The sequence below is a fragment of the Astatotilapia calliptera genome, chromosome 22, assembly GCF_900246225.1.
Source record: "Astatotilapia calliptera chromosome 22, fAstCal1.2, whole genome shotgun sequence".
Classification (NCBI taxonomy): Eukaryota; Metazoa; Chordata; class Actinopteri; order Cichliformes; family Cichlidae; genus Astatotilapia; species Astatotilapia calliptera.
The window spans coordinates 26050464-26068058 of record NC_039322.1 but is presented as its reverse complement, the minus strand read 5'-3'; the positions used below and the strand labels follow the sequence as shown (position 1 = coordinate 26068058).

General features: G+C 39.4%; 1 protein-coding gene across 1 annotated transcript; it reads left to right on the top strand.

Annotated features, from left to right (window-relative positions):
• The first annotated feature begins 407 nt into the window (after positions 1-407).
• On the top strand, positions 408-17003 carry zdhhc18b (zDHHC palmitoyltransferase 18b). The gene is made up of 9 exons (XM_026157449.1): positions 408-1236; positions 1865-2025; positions 5480-5629; positions 5783-5920; positions 6146-6197; positions 6629-6731; positions 7153-7262; positions 7828-7930; positions 14257-17003. The coding sequence occupies exons 1-9, from the start codon at positions 986-988 to the stop codon at positions 14611-14613; spliced, it is 1425 nt and encodes a 474-aa protein (XP_026013234.1). The 5' UTR covers positions 408-985; the 3' UTR covers positions 14614-17003.
• Positions 17004-17595: the final 592 nt, after the last annotated feature.

Here is a 17595-nt window from a genome sequence, read left to right as displayed (position 1 = left end):
TCACGGGCGTCTTAACTTTTCTCAGGAAGGCAATGATAAAAAAACAACAACAACCGTTAAAACACAGTTATGCCCAGCCTACCATTATAAAAGGTAATTTTTACAGTTTTATTTTTTTTTAACAGATTTCCGGTGGTTATTGTCCTTATCTGTGAACCAGCGTCAAGTCACCTACACTGGTCATTGAATTACCGGATATTCCACATGAAAGTATACTGATATTTTTTTTTTACATATATTTGAGAGAACAATTTAGTAACAACAGTGCGAGTAAATAAAGTACATCTTTAACCAATATTTTCGTATGACTTTTATTATTATGGTACATAAAATGTAATATTGAATGTTGTAGTTTATTTAGAAAGAAAACCAACCGGAAATACTACATTTCTTTGCGTTTACTTTGACAACACGGCTCGTTTTATGGCAACGTAGCTAAACAGCAGGTAGTCACGAATGTGTCAGGACTCCTCCTAGTAGAGCGATATGCATTAAAAATAACAAAGTTTTTGTGTTACATGTCATTTACTCATAAAGGACCGCCGGAGCTTAGCATAAAGGCCGGCAATAATCTATAAGTCGAGGAAGCTAACAAGCTAGCAGTGGTAATAGCACTTTGGATTTACTGTTGTTAAATAACTCCGCAGCTGGATGAGCTTGCTAGGATGAATGGGAAAGCTAAGAAGCTAACGATGGTCATTGTGTTATAGGTTGGATTTGTGCTGTCTTTTTGGAGATAAACTTTTATAAATAATAAATTAGGAGTTATGAGAATAAACAGATATGTAATTTCGAGCACGGGGTCTCGTGGTTATTTACAGCTGGATATCCTCGGTGTGGGATTAGCTTATTTTCTCCTTGGAAAGACGACATTCGCTCCTTTCAGCTACCTCAAAATACACGGGAGTCGGTGATGCTGTCGGTCGCTGGACAAATGCACCGGGTGTCCGAACTAGGACAGAGCGGCCAGACTCCGTTATAAACAATGAAAAACTGCGAGTATCAACAAATAGACCCGCAAGCACTTCCGACGCCCACCCCGACCCCTCAGCCTCATCATGGGAATGACACGGAGAAGAAGAAGGAGCCGAGAAGACCCAGGAGAAAGTGGGAAGTTTTCCCCGGAAAGAATCGCTTCTACTGCGATGGACGGATCATAGTGGCCCGACAGAGTGGGGTCCTTCCCCTTACCCTGGGTCTCATCCTCGTCACAAGTGGTTTATTTTTTATATTTGAGTGAGTTCGTCTTATATTATATGGTTCTGTAATACTGATTGCGAGTTCCGTTCAAAAGTTGTCCACAGATGATACAAAGCTGCTTTTTAATCGATATTTTAATGAACTGAGCCCTGTCTGGCGCATCAAATCTGTTTTATTTATTTATATTGTTTGTCTGTTTGTTTGTTTTTTCCAAAAGCAAGAGACTCGCTAACATACAGTTGGACTTAGCAGGATGATATTTAATGATGCAGATTGCTCAAAAAAACAAAGCAAAACAAAAAAAAAAAATACTGACCAAAGCGCATTTTTGACCCTGCACTGTATCGATATTTGTTTTAACCTGTGTGTTGCAATTATGTTTATTTTTAATGTTTTTTTTCTTAATATTTGAAGCTAAGTGCACATTTTTAAGAAGTAGTGCTTAATAATAGAAACAGGATTCTTTCTGCCACAGTAGAGTGAAAATGTGTTCAGTCTTCTGGGAGTTTTATGGCAATTAAAAGAGTTGAATGTTAATTAAAATTAGATCCATCAGTGAGTTAAAGAAAAGAAGAAGGTAGGCTCAGTTATATGTGACAGAACATTGTCTGCATCTTTTCCCAGTGTGCCTTGGTAATTACCCCTGCCTGTGTTTGTTTCTCAGTTGTCCATTCCTGGTCAAACACCTGACCAGCTGCATACCTGTTATTGGAGGAGTCCTCTTTGTGTTTGTGCTCATCACCTTGCTCCAGACCAGCTTCACCGACCCCGGCATCCTGCCCAGAGCAACACCAGATGAGGCTGCAGACATTGAGAAACAGATTGGTAATGTCTAACAGCTGCACTAGTAACTATGAGGTTGTCTGCAAGGCCTTTGAATTTGACGTCCCGAATTGTTTCCTACAGACTGACATTCTGTTGGAAACACTGCTGGATAATAGGAGGAGTGGGGCTATATGCACTTGAGTGTACTGTGCGCTAAGCATCAGTCTCTGGGGCTGAAAAGGCTTAAATGCCCAATATCTGCAGTTCCTCAAATAGCCACTGGAGGCAAACTCCAAAAACAAGCCAACCCAATGGTGGCACTGAGAGGTCAAATGGACTGCAACTCAAGAAAAAGCCTGCATATAGAAAAATGCAGTAAAAGCACTCAAAATAAAACACAAGTGTTTCTGAGAAGGTGATAACGTGACAGACTAGCTGTGGCTGTAACGAAAACCAAAACATGCGATTTATACACATGAATCATGTGATTAGATAGCAAGATACATTTAAAATTGCCTCTATAGTTCCCCCCCTCATAATAACTCCATGGTGGATGGTTTTTTGTATACAGTGCTTAACAAATGTATTAGACCAGCTGTCATAAAAACAGAAAACACAAATATTTTAGAAATTTGTCAAAAACTTGTTAAAAAAAGTAAAAACATAATATTATTTATTATCCATATTTTTATATCCAAATCAGAGAAGAAGTCAGAAGTGAATCAAACATTAGATTCAACCATTAAAACAATTTTTTTTCTGTTCAGGAATTCAACTAAATAGCTAATTTGGCATCTCAATAAAAAAGAATAAAGGTGGATTAACATTGCAGAAATACAAAAAGGGATTTTGGTAAGCAGCTGTGAGGCATCTGTAGCATAAACCTTACACTGGGTGGTGTAAGGCTTTCTAATTATCAGCATACTGGTGGTAGGGACATGACCCTCTTGATTGATATGTCTTCTGATACAGAGAACTGTAGTCGATACATCTCGCCTTCACTACCTTTTGGTGTGTTTTCTGGTTGTTTCATATGATTGTTTGATAAATAATGTGCCTTCTTGTAAAGTACAGCCCGTCTAAGAAGTTTGTGCTTTGGATTTGGTGAGTAATATTTTAGTCTGTGCTGTGCTAGCAGATATAAGTGTGTTTGTTGTACGCGTGCAGTTTATGTAAGTAGCCTGCTAATCAAGCATGCTAGCATTAGTTGGTAACCTAGCACCCTGTTATACAGATTCTGTCAAACAAGAATGATAAGAATTGTTCTTAATAAATCAGCCATGTTGGTAATGATGGTGCTCACTGAGACACATATGGAAAAGGAAAAATTAGTCACCAAATATACTTGGTTGGCCTAAAATCTGTGTGCAGGAAATGCTGTCCAGTGTTGTCACATTTTTTCTCTTTTGGGATATTTCTGCACTGTGTTTTGGCTCTAAAGTTTTGTATAGGACGGGGAATCTTACCCATAAACCAGTACTGCTTAAACACAGGTTATTTTATTCCAAGTTATTGAAGAGTCAGTGGCCTTGACTTTGTTTTGATTAAAACACCATTCATAGTTTCAAGAGAATGAAAGCGCTGTTCTCGTGTGGCTAATTATTTATTCTGGAATCACACATGCGTGTACATTTTAATGGCTCAGTCACAATTTAAAATTCTTCAGGTCATTTTAATGATGCGGAAGTCATCAAGACATAAAAGAACACAAGTGGAATTTGCTGTGTAATAAACGTCATGTTGGCACGTTGAAAAGTGTCTGCTGCCTTCTAATTTTGGTCTGAAGTTTTCACTAGATTTTATACAGATTATTTTCCCCAATCTTTCACACCTCAGACCTGTTCAAAGCTCATCAGTTATGTTCACTCTCAGTTTTATGCCATGCCAATATTATTTTTACTTTCCATATGACTTGCATCGTTATAATGACCTGCATGTCTAAAGCTGGCTTTCTGTGCACTTTGGAAACTCCTACTCATGACCAGAGTTTAGGCAGTGGTGATGTAAGATCCACATGTTATCCAACTGAACTGTACTACAGCTATTTTTGAAATGAAGATTCTGGCGTGACTGTTGAACATTTATTTGGGCCCCAATGTTTCAGGAAAGATTCTGGAAAGCTCTCTTGTGTAGCTTCTTAGTTTGAATTAGCGCACGGTTTAGTATGGTATGGAATGGATGACACCGACTATTGTAAAAAAAATAAATAAAGAAAGAAAAACCCCCCATAAGGAACCATCTGTAAGTTGCGCAAAAAGAATAGCGGGTATTTCTTTTCTTTTTTTTTCTATTATTTTTCTCATGTTGGTCAACCTCTCAGGCACAGTGTCCAAGTTACTGGGAGAGAGTTTTTGCAGGTTAGTCATTTTGTGAAAGATGACACATCATTTTCCATCTGCTGTTACGAGCTGCACACCTGACACCAGATGTCTTTCTGCTCAGGCTATTATTGGGCTATAATCCACCCCTCGCCCTGAGTAAGAGTGGATAAAGGCGCAAGTTGTTACAACCCAGTGAAGTGGTCAGACCTGATTTTACAAGGATGTGAAGTGTGACAGAAAATGATTATAGGTTGAAATTGTGTACATTAAAACAGGATTCATATGTACATTATGCTTCACTGATTGACAGTGGGAGTACCTGACATCTGGGCTGTCTTTGCTAGTGGGATAGTCAAAGCAGTAACAGCCAGCCATTAACAAGGCAAGCTAATTGAGCTTTAATGATCACTTAGCATGAGTCACACTAACTGCCTGTTGCTAATGTTCTCCATTTTGATGCTGAATTACACAAACTTCCTTTATATTTTAATAACACGATGTGATGGATGGATTTGATTGGCTGTCATGGTGCTGGCATTGGAGAACTTTCTCAACTTTTAAGTGCAAGCACTGAAAGCAAAACAAAGGTCCAGATTCACAGTTTAGTTGTGCACTGCATTTAAAGTCAATGAGAGGTGTGGGGATTGAAGTTTGAAATGCAAATGTGTAAATCCCTGTTTTGTGTGCATGGAGACTCTCCAGGCACTCCAGGTTCTTCAAACTGCCCATAGACACAAGCAGTGTTCAGGTTCATTTGTGTTTCAAAATTGGCTGTAGGTTTGAATATGAGTATGAATGTTTGGCTCCATGTTCTAGCCCTGCGACACACTGGCCACCTGTCCAGGGTGCACTCCCCCCTTCCCCTGTGGGTTCAAGTCTGTAGCACTGATTGAGGGAAAACTTTCTGAAATGATCTTTTAGAGCAATCTTCAAAAGGTTTTTAATGAGAAGCTCAAAGTACTGACCAGAGATGCGTGCAGCCCTAATGATGTGCACACATTGCTGATAATGTGATGGTATCCATTCACACTTTTATCGTGCTTTAAAGTGGTTTGTGAATGTGACACTTGTAAGTTTGCTGCCATGACTTTGATGGAAGTGGAAACTCGATGCTTACTGCAGCAATAACTGCACACCTACCTTAGATTTAAAGCACAACACTGTGTCCCTATTTTCACTGTTCTTCTCTGTAGACAACACTGGAAACACCAGCTATCGACCTCCGCCTCGCACCAAGGAAGTGCTAATCAATCAGCAGGTGGTGAAGCTCAAGTACTGCTTCACCTGCAAGATGTTCCGCCCTCCGCGCACCTCCCACTGCAGCCTGTGTGACAACTGTGTGGGTGAGCTGTGAACACACAGCGACACTGACATTTACAACCCATAAATAATAAAAAGAGGCTTCACAGAGCTGCAGAGAGCGCACTTTTATAGAGCTCAGTGCTCTAGAGTTTTTTTTAACATTCCTAAAATGTGAGTTGATCACTGTCTTTCAGAGAGATTCGACCATCACTGCCCCTGGGTTGGGAACTGTGTAGGGAAACGTAACTACCGGTTTTTCTACACCTTCATCGTGTCGCTCTCCTTCCTGACGGCGTTCATCTTCGGCTGTGTGACCACACACCTAGCACTGAGTATGTGGTTTTGCTCTGATCTGCAGGTGTTTCATGCTTGGGAAGTAGCCGGCTTCAAATAGCGCCTGCTTGTTTGTTTTGTTTCATTTGGACTGCCAGGCGTGGTTCACAACAGCAGAGCAGTTTAATGTCTGACAAAAGCCATATACGTGGATCAGCTCGGTCATTTCCCACACAAATTAAATTTTATCATCCTGAAATCCTGCTCACTTTCCTCTTTTTCAGGAGCTCAGGGCGGGAAGGGCCTAGTGTTTGCGCTTCAGGAGAGTCCGGGGAGATATCCTGTACCGAATAAGATTTTTTTACTCAAAAAACACAGTCAGTGACAGAAGTCGGATGAAAATCAGTCAGCTTGCATATGTATATATAACATATACATAGACACCATTGCCATCTGTGATCATTTTTCTTATTTGTACTGTTTTTAACCGTGTTTTTCTTCACTTTATATTAGGAAACAAAAATTACTGTAATCCGTAGGGAAGTGCAGACTAAGGCTTTCTGGGCTGATATCAGGTTCTAAATAACAATTTGGCAAATATCCAGTGCTCGAATGGGGATATGTTTTAGTTGATTAGCTGTTGTTATGTCTTATATATTTCTGGGATTGTGCCAGTGAAACAAATTTGGCACAATTTTCAAGCCTTTTGTTTTTTCTTATGTAGCCAGTGTTTTGATAACTTTCCTTTCCTTGACTCAGTCTTTCACTGCAGTGGAGCTGGTGATATGTTTCTTTTCAGTTTGGTCCATTTTGGGCCTCTCAGGCTTCCATACATACCTGGTTGCTTCCAATCTTACCACTAACGAAGACGTGAGTACCCAAAGCTGCTTTTATGACTCAGTTTGTTAGACGACATCATGTTATTTTGTTCATTTTGTGATGCTTGTTAAATCAAAGAAAATATACTCTGTATGTAATTTGTAAATATATTTAATATTAATTTTCTGTTAGTGTGGAAGTATATTTAACATTAGAATACTTTTAATTAACAATAACAATAGTAACAACAACACAAATATTAATACTAATATTTTGTTAGTAGTAAGGGAAATCTTGCAGATACTTTTGTATTCACAAAGTGAACAAACTCTACTTCCAAAATAATGTGTTTGGGGAAAAACATGTCATATGTTTTATATCAGAATCAGATCAGAATCAGAAAGACTTTATTTATCCCCAAGGGGCAATTATATGTGATTTGTTTTTATTTTTTATATTTATATTTTTTTAGATTAAAGGCTCCTGGTCAGGGAAGAGTGGAGAAGATGTTACAAACCCATACAGTCATAAAAACATCTTTATCAACTGTTGTTCGGTGCTTTGTGCGCCCATGCCGCCAAGGTTGGTCCTCTTTATGAATTACTCCTTCCATCATTAAATCTTTAATATCGAGTCCAAGTAACAAAGAGAGATGCTTGTGAGGATCCTTGTATATTAGTTTTAGCTATTTTATTACTAATGGGCTGTTTAAGATGGTGCATATTTCATTTGCAAGCATGCATACTTTATGAAAGAAGCAATCACTGATAATTTTAAATAAGTTTGTATGAGTTGATAAAGAGAGCGCAGTACTAATAAACCTGTAGCAATAGCAATCAGCTGGATTGTGGCTATTTTTGAATTACAGAGCTTCAGTTCATTGTTTAATTGCAATTTAGTTTTATGTGTGTAAGTAGCAGCAGTTTAGTTGTCTCAACCACTTACTATTACAAGATAAAGAGTCTCAGATGGAAAACCAGACAGCCAAGAGAGTAAGTAGTTGGAGATGGCGGGGAGGAAGAATTCCTAATTCTTAATCTGTGATGTGCGTTCTGCATTCATGACAAAGATGACAAGATATTGGTATTAATGGAGGAACATCCTCGCCTCATAACCTGAACATTCGTATCTTTCTGTGCCATTTCAGCTTGATTGACAGACGGGGTTTCCTGCCGGCAGATGAGTCTGCCCAGACTGGCAGTGCTGACATCGAGCTGCCCACCCTGGCCGCTAAAAGCGAGATAAATGTGGTAGGAGCTGCTTTTGCATTGCAGAAATCCCCCTCTCCCGTGCCTGCACCCTGTGACTGCCACCAAAACTCTTTCTGTGCCTGAGAGAAACCTCGTTGCCTGCTGTAGCCCCAACCCAGCATCTGTCTGCTGCCTGTTGTTGACTGTCATGTAAAGGTTTGGTGTATTAGTATTTTAGTATTATTTAGTATTTATTTATTTATTGTCATTGTCAAGAACAATGAAATTGCGTTTGGGGCTTCCATACAACCCAAAAAAAAGAAGAAAATAATAAATACCCCTTAAAACCCAAGTGTACATATTTAACCCAGTGTGACTCCAATGCAATAAGACAATCCTTAGCAATAATCCTTAGTCAGAGGTTTATCGCACAGTATTATGCCTCTTATTGGAAGTTAAAGGGATAGTTGAACGTTATGGCGCATTTGTTTGGTTTGGTTGGTGGAGTTTAAAAAACTGTTTTTTCTATTATTCTATTTCTTATTCTAGTAAAGAGCTGCAATGTTTTTAGCTCAGTTTTACTTATTAATTTATTATGATTATGAAAAACAGATAGGGTACTAGTTAGGAGTACTTACTTGCCACTCAACACCTGTTTTGGTTTCAAACCGAAAGCTGAAGGACCTAGAAGAACATCAAATGAAGAGAATGTATTTGGGGGCTTTTGAAGCAGTACAATCAAAGTTTGAAGACTGCTTAAACTGGGTTACTTTATACATTTTTAATATTTTATGACATTATTACATATCAACATTATTTTGAAACTGAGTTGTCCTATCTTTAAGAACTCCTTATTAACTAAATATAAAAAAAATTAGAGAAGTCTGTTTATGGTCTGTGTGTTTGAAAGATGAGAGCAGTAGTGGTAGACAAGTATTTTGGATTTTTAAATTGCTAACTGTCATTATTGGTGTTCCTATACTGGTTAGACTCTACAAAGGACAAACTATTCTATTTGTTATATTCTACTAATTCTAATGGTTGCCAAACCATGTTTGTATTGATATATACTGAGGTGTCAAAACTCATCATTAAGGGTAGAGGGGGATGTCATCAAATGCAAGAGTTAAAGGAAGAGTCGGGGGAGGGATATAATATTTTTATAAATGATCGAGGGGGCACAACCACACATGGACAACCATTCACACCTATGGGAAATTTAGAGTTTCCAGTTAACCTATCCCTGCTAAGTGCATGTCTTTGGACTGCGGGAGGAAGCCGGAGTACCCGGAGAACACCCACGGAAACACAGGGAGAACATGCAAACTCCACACAGAAAGACCCTGGGCCCGACCTTCTTGCTGTGAGGCAACAGTGCTAACCACTGTGCCACCGTGCTGCTCATACATGATTTATGACTTCGTAGAGTGACCACTAGAGGTATGTTAATTGTCACGAAGTCCCTGCCCTGAGGTCTGCTGCTAGCAGGACTCTTTGAATTGCGCATTACTGAATAATTATTAAGTTGAATTGTCAAAGACGCAGACAATTAAATTAAAAAAAAGAAAAAAACTCATAAAGACCAACAGTGACCAGTCACCCAGTAACACCTCTTAATCTTGTTTGTTTCTTAAAAAAACAAAATGTTAACGTATTGATTTATAATTTTTGTTGAAGGCATATCTTAGAAATATAGATGACAAACATGAAAAAGTAGCTCTAATGTCCAGGTTTAAATAAGAGAACTAATGATGCTTTGGCAGGTGCGTATTTTAATTCAGGAAATAGTCAACTGGGGTCCTGCTGCTGTTTTTTTTTTTTTTTTTTTATTTTTAAACTTGAACTACTTTGTTAAAGTGTAATTTAATATGGTGTCTTTAGCTGTTGTTCAGCCATGTCTACCTCATGGAAATGCACACATAAAATTCTTCTTGTGCTATTTTTAATAGAGAGTACTACTCTCTGTATGCACATTTTTCCTCAGTGTTTACTTCTATGCAGTATCGTGTGCCAGCTCCGGGTGTTTAGAGAGCAGGAGATGTAAGAAGTGTTTCCAGCTCCTCCTCACAGAGCATCTCTCTTGCTGTTCTCTCTGACAGCAAGGGATATAAAAAGATACTTGAAGTGTTTTTAAGCCAGTTTTGTTTACAAGACTTGCCCAGAGTTCAGATAGAGTTGCAATCTGAGCCTCAATATATTCACATATCGCGTAGTACAGTGAGAGTCAGTTGAAGCTGGAGTCTTGTGTCTTTGAGTGTGTATAAGCTAGCCTTTTGAAGTCAGTTGATAAGCTGGTGACGCTGTAAAGAAAGCTATTTCTGTAACAGCAGTTTGTAAATTTGCGTGTGTGCTGTTTGTTTTCTCCTGTCATGTCTGTCTGCATATAAAAGGTTAAAATGCCAAAAGATTTGTGACGAGGGAAGCTCCTCATGTCCTTCATCTCTTGCTTCCTGTCATGCCTTTGTTTCATTTTTACGTGTTTTTTTTTTTTTTTTACGACGTTTCAGTTTTTAGTATCTGTAATGTATAACATTAAATTTTTGTCCATGCAGTTCATCATGTGTTGTCATTTTTCATTTTGTTTCCATCCATCATCACCGTTTTCCTATCACAGTACAAGGAGACATACTTTTCTATATTTTTCCTACGAGACAAACCCAGAATCAGTCCCTCCCTGTGTGTCTGCTCACCCAGTGCTGACTCACTGTTCTCTGTGTGGTGTGTCTCTGTGCCTGCGTCCCTCCACCAACACTAGGAGGAGAAGTGTCTGGACTTTGCTCTGTCCTGCACTGGCTGATTAGCCGCTGTTAGAGCAAAGAAAAGCGAGCCTTGAGCTTGGTAAGCCTGTATAGAGAAAGGGAGAGTGAGTGCAGACAGCCTGTGGCCGCCGTTGTCTTTGCATGCCCCTTTGCTTGGCTGCTTTACTCCCGCATGGCTTTAACCATTGCCAATGTTAAATGCATTGAAGTGTATAATTGATCCCAGTAAAGGGTGCATAGTTACGGATCAAACAACTCTCTTGTGCTAACCACCAGACTGTTTAAAGACTGACAAAAACAACTGTAGGAAGATGTTCATTCAGAGGTCAGTGAAACATAATGACAGCCATTAAACCAGCTTCTTAAGGAATGAACTGCAGGGCTTTAACAGTGCTTAGAGACTTCCCATGTGTGTATAATTTTTAGGTTTAGGGGTGGAAACAGTGTTGAAATATACCCATATGGTGACAGCACATTTTCTCGACCCTGAATTATACGTAGCGTATAAACTTTGAATACAAACTAGCATATGGAGAAAAAAAAAAAGGTTTAGCATTTAAATGAAAAATTTTCCAGAGCTTATGCTGTTAAAATTCATTCATTTGTCAGACTAATTTACATTCAAGGCTAAAGAAGCGAATTCGGGTGAATAGTTGCATTTAAAAAGTGCCCAAAGCAACATTTTATACTAAGAAATGATCAGTTCATGTAAAACGGGTTGCTCATAGTATCAAATATTATCACCAAACTGAACTTCCAGTCAGTTCTGTGCAGTTTAACAGCTCCTTTCAGCTCACTCTTTTGGTTTTACTGGTCTTAGTTTGGCCGAGCTAACTGCTACTTTATATTTTCATTGTGTGTTAAATTGCTTTAGTAATAAAAGGTACTTTTTAAAAGTACATTTTATGCTTATAAAGATCCCAGCCAATCTCTGTTTAATTCGGTGTTTTTTATTTGGCGTCAGTTTAAAGCAAAGCATCTCAAGGCAGGTATGTTTATAAGGTAAAGACTGTGTAACGTTACAGAGTGGGATAAAAACATCTGCCAACAAGCAGAAAGAAGTCAGGTTCAGGGTCTGCTGCTGTACTTGTAAACATTTACTGTTTTGAGCTACTGAACCTTTAATCTCAGTTCAGATCAACTTGGATGTGTCAGCTTGAAAATGTAAACCTTTAAATTGCAAAGAACCCACCACACAAATGCACGCTTGATAATGGATGCATTAACAGAGCCAATGCATCCAATCACTTCCCTTTAGCCAGCTTGTCCCAGTGGTCACTCATTGTATACTGTATATATATTGTATGTCTGTATATTACAGACAAGAGTTTTTCACATAAACCACAATTATAAAAGTTTATAAAGCATTTACTGAAGACCACTGACTGTAAACAATGCTAGGCTTTATCGTTTTGGTCGGGACGTCTTCGTCTGCAGATGGTTTAAAAAGCATAGAAGATGTTTGTTAAACTTCAACATCTCCCAGAAGAATCTTACAGTTTGTTTTCTCAGTGTAAAGCCTGACCTGAGTCTGATCCTTTGGGCAAGCGTGCAGGGATAGTGATATGGAGTTCTCTTTAATGGATCCAGCATGACGCGTAAGAAGCATCCACACTGGAAGAGCTAGCAGTGATGATACCGTAAAAGATGGACTTATCTTCCTGTTCTGAGAAATGAAGCCTTTAAGAGGACGTGAAACACTACACGTAAAAAGGCTAATCTACATCACGGAGCCCTGTTCTCAAAAACTGTCTGCGAGTCTAGTCACGTTTGTTAAATTCTTTACAGCTAACGGCCTGATTTTCCCATTTCAGTGCAGGAAGCCAAATAATGAAAAGCCAATTACTGCGAAAGAGACAGACAGTGAAAGTGGACAGTATATCCTCGGTTTCTTAACGTAAAACTCATTGTTGCAGCCAGGGACAGCACAAAAGTGATCCCCTTAAACCACAGCTGTCAAACTCCAGTCCTCAAGGGCCGGTGTCCTGAAACCTTTCTGAGTACCTGCTGCAACACACCTGAATAACATTAGGTCATTAGCAAGACTGTAGAACTTGACTGCACGATGAGGTGGCAATTCAGCCTTTTGATTCATGTTACAGCAGCTTATGAGTGAATGAAAATGGTGCAATAACAGTACAAGCTTTCAAACACTTACACTTATTTAAAATTGCTTGAGTAGGGTTAGGGGTTGCCACCTCAACATGCACTCAAGTTCTATAGAGTCTTGCTAATGACCTAATGTTATTCAGTTGTGTTGCAGCAGGGACATATTTAAACGTTTTGGGACACCGGCCCTCGAGGACTGGAGTTTGACACACCTGCCTTAAACTCATTTTTAGTTTTGGTGTTGTTATTTTTTGGTGGCACGGTGGTTAGCACTGTTGCTGCACAGCAAGAAGGTCCTGAGTTCAATTCCACCATCAGGCCGGGGTCTTTCTGTGTGGAGTTTGCATGTTCTCCCCGTGTTTGCGTGGGTTTCTTCCGGGTACTCCGGCTTCCTCCCACCGCCCAAAGACATGCAGTTTGTGGGGATAGGTTAATTGATTAATCCAAATTGCCCATACGTGTGAATGTGGGAGTGAATATGAGCGCAAATGGTTGTCTGTCCCTGTGTGTTGGCCCTGTGACAGACTGGCGACCTGTCCAGGGTGTACCCTGCCTCTCGCCCTATGAGAGCTGTGATAGGCTCCAGCGCCCCCGTGACCCTGAAAAGGATAAGCGGAAGCAAATGGATGGATAATGTTGTTATTTTTCTCTGAGTTATCGATTCTATGGGCTCAGTCACTCATTTTGGGAACTTGTAAATTTTGGTCATATAAGGGTCAAAAAGCAGGATTATCCAGAGTGCGCTCATTGGCTAAGGACATGTGCTGTTTGAACATGTTCTCCTCAAGGCTTCATAAAAGAATCTCACAAAACAGTCAGTGATGTCATAGTCACTATGTTCATCTTTTATGATATTTATGACAATAATGTGGGAACCAGAAGTAACAGAATATCAATGACATTCAGCAACTTTAACAGCGACAGGCAAAATAACTGCTGATGACATAAAGTGGGCAGGTTCTGAGTTAGACTTCTCACATTCTACTTGAATGGTGGAAACGACTACCAGCGAGAGTGAAGGATACGGTTGACTGACATATGATGGAATGCTTTTAATGTTCACTAGTGACCAGTCGTCAGTGATGAAGCCACAGGCACCAAGCAAACTGCTTCTTGTGTGGACGCCCTGTTAAAGTCTGAATATTCTGGCAGCTGCTACTTAAACTTCATCAATCCTTTTTTAGAACCAGCTCTTGCAAACTATCACGCTTTGTTTTAGTGCCATTCTAAAAGTTTGGTGTAATAAATAAACAGGCTTCTTGGGCTAAATCAAATATGAAATGTGACTGGCCAGGTTCAATGTGCATGCCTATGCATGTCTGTGGCATGAAATATTTTGGATATCCTGCTTGAGATCACGTGTGGATCCTGCTTGCACTCCTAGTTGGCCTTTGACTCATGTTATATTTGCTGAAGTAATTTCAGAGACTGATGTGTTCCCTGTTAATATCACTAGCTTGTTTTGTCACTTGTTTTATTACTTTTTTTTACTTCCTCTTTCTTGCACTGCCCTTGCAGTGCACACAGGGAACTAAAGGTCTGCTAGAATCGGCTGCGCTTTCTCCGCTCCTGTCCACCTCGTGTCCTCAGGGGAAACCTCAGAATGCTCATTCCTGCCCAGAAACCAGCCCAGCGTTGAACTCTGACCCCACATCGGAGTTCTCTAAAGGCTGCAGGGGTAACCATACGTCCAGCTCCCATGGCGATACTTCTCGTCCACGTCACACCAAAGCTCGCTCAAAGAAATGCAGACGAGAGGCTCTGCATATTCCCAACCCTGCATTTGATGTCCCAGTTTCCCCTACCTCTCCGGACGCTGCCCCTGACTCCAAAGCCAGGAGCCACAAAGGAGGCAGCCTCACCCCGTTGCACTGACTGTCTTGAATGATGTTTTTCACAAGTCAAACACTGTTTGAGGCTTGCATGCTGTAACACAGTCAGATCCAAGTTATATGATTTTTTTTGTTTGGTTATTCCTGTTGGTTCTCTGAAACTCCAGGAGCATTGAAGATGTTTGGTCACTGAGTAAGACAATCACAGTGGAAATAGGACAGATTTGATGAAGAGGATTCTAGATGCAACATAGCGTTGGTGTAGAGAAAAGTTCTAAGAAGGTTTGTGAGCCGTAGATTCTTGTGTAAAAAAACAAATTTACCAGCATGTCAGATTTCACCAAATTTGTGAAACAGCGGCTTTAATGTATCAGGTGGATGGAAGCTCTGAATTGTGTATATCTATAAAGAGAGGATCCTTGAAGGGAAAATCCACCCAAAAATGTTCACATCTCAAGCTGTACAGGCAGTGATTAATGGAACAAGTCGCAGGACTCGTTGACTAAAGCACTGTCCTCAAAACACTTTCATGTGGAATCACCCGTTTAGCTCACTGGGTTAAGCAGGCAACCCATTTGCCTCAAGACATGTCTTCCCCCTGGTTTTCTCCCAGGCTTCCTGTCTTCTCTTTGCTCTCCTATTGCAATATAATCCATATAATCTGGTACAGAATTTATATGGAGTAAATATTTAGTCACCACAGCCACCACAGGTGGGTAAGGTTTGGCCACCCCTTCTGCCCAGTAAGTGTGAAACGGCAATGTCTGCAAATAAGCCTTTACTGTGCAGTGGTTGAAATATCTAATTTATTCATTTGGATTGTTGTAGGGCTTTAGGGGTATGCCTGCTCTGTTCCACCACCTGTCATTGTCTGTTCTGCTAATTTAAATCTCTGAACTGGATCTCTGGGCTGTGTTTGAGGAGGTGATTCTTTTTGGAACATTTTTAATTAATTATTAATACTCTTAATAAGCTTTTGTTTCAGTTTTACTATAGGGAAGTTATTCTTCTGTTACTTGACACTTTTAAAAACTTTTTTTTTTTTTAAAGTTTTACATAAAAATGCTTGTTATGCATGAGTCCTCATGGCATACCTTTCTATGGCAGTCATGCCTAAATGATTAGGAATGATTTGGTACATCTGGTAAGCAATCATTTGGTACTACAACAATCTGTAAAATGGGGAAACAAGAACTAGAAATAGGTTCTGAGCTCAACCTGCCCACCTCTTTAAAAACTATCTGGCTCTGTGGCTGCTTCCACTGGGTTTCAGTCTAACAGAACCTGAGGGTACCAAATGCAGAGATGGGGATATAACTGAACTATGCACTTGTTTTTTCCCACCACATCTATAATAATGCAGGCAAAGATTTGGTCCACTGACCTTAGTGACATTGAATATTGGATTAATCATTCAAATCTATATGTAAAACACCCAATTTTTCACTGAAGGTGATGACTTTGTGTTCTAAAATAAGCAAAATGTGAATGTTGTTGTGTGGATTTTTCCGATGACCTTGCACAAACAGCACAGTGGATAAGATGTAAATCAGTTTAGTGGTGTGTACTGTTGTTCAGATCTTCGTGCTGTAAAAAGGAATTGAGTGCAACTGCATGGTCATGACTAAAAGGTGTATTTTATGATGTTTCTTTAAATGCATTCAAACATTGCACCATCTCAACACACCTTTTTGTAGGAAACCAGTGTTGTGTTTCAAAACTGAAACAGCATTACTGATTCCCGCTTGTATTCTTGTCACCATCACACAATGATTTAAAGCTCCTTTTCACATGTCCACCTCCTGCTCACACACCTTGTGTCAGTAATAGCAATACCTTCTGTCTTCTCCTTTCCCTAAAATTGTTTTTCTTTGTGCACTTTGACAAATCTGAGACTTGTGTGAATGGAGGATGTACTGGTTTGTTCTCAGGTGAAAGCTTTAGGTTAGGTATTCAATATGCAAGTTCAATGTGACATGTGTTCACACACATTGTGACCCGATGGCAATAGCTGCACAAGAGTGCAAAGACCCCAACTATCATGTACACACTGTCCGTCTATAGTTCACCTAAAGAGTGTCTGTGCAGCATCTGCTGTGTCAAAAGTCACCCCAACACCCTCAGTGACATCACTAAGTGAATGCGAGTGATGCATTTATTAGGAGAAACATACTGTACTGTATTTGTACCAACTGTAAGGTAAATTAAGCCAATGCTCCTGTCAAAATAAAGGAAAGAAAAATACAACTCACTGAACAATCTGTGTATTTTTTAAGCTGACCACAAGGTGGCACTGGTGGTCCGTGAGCGTGAACTGGAGTCAGTAAATCAGTCAGTGAGCCACTGTTTGGACAATTTGGTGTTTTGTTTCCTCTTAGATGTTTAATAAAACGGAAAATAATCAAAAGATTTTTCTTTTTTCCTCTTTGCAATGGAAAAAAAAGATCACAGTACCACATCTGTGCAATTAGTAAAAAAATAAATATACTGTAGAGAATTTGGTGTAGAAAACATTAAGTCTGATTTTCAGGTTCATGTGGAGCCATGTGCTACATAAAAGTTTATTCAATACAAAGTATGAAACTTTTTTGTATTGAATGAGTAAGTTCTGTTTTTCAGAATCGTGAAACAAGCATCAGAAGCAAACAAGCTTCTTTTATTTAAGTCACAATTCTACAGAAGGAACACTACGAATATTTTAAAATATGCTTAAAGGGCCAAAAGTAAAATACTCATTTTCAGTTTATTTATTTTATTGGATTATAACTGATTCCTTGATTTAAGTATTACTTTAATGTGTCAGTTGGAGAGGACTGTAATGATATATCCTATATAATCTTCCTGTTAAAAGGGAGTTTTTCCTTCCTACTGTTGCCAAAGTGCTTGCTCATAGGGGGTCATATGATTGTTGAGTTTTTCTCTGTATGTCTTATTGTAGAGTCTACCTTACAACATAAAGCACCTTGAAGCAACTGTTGTTGTAATTTGGCACTATATAAATAAAACTGAAATGAATTGAATATGC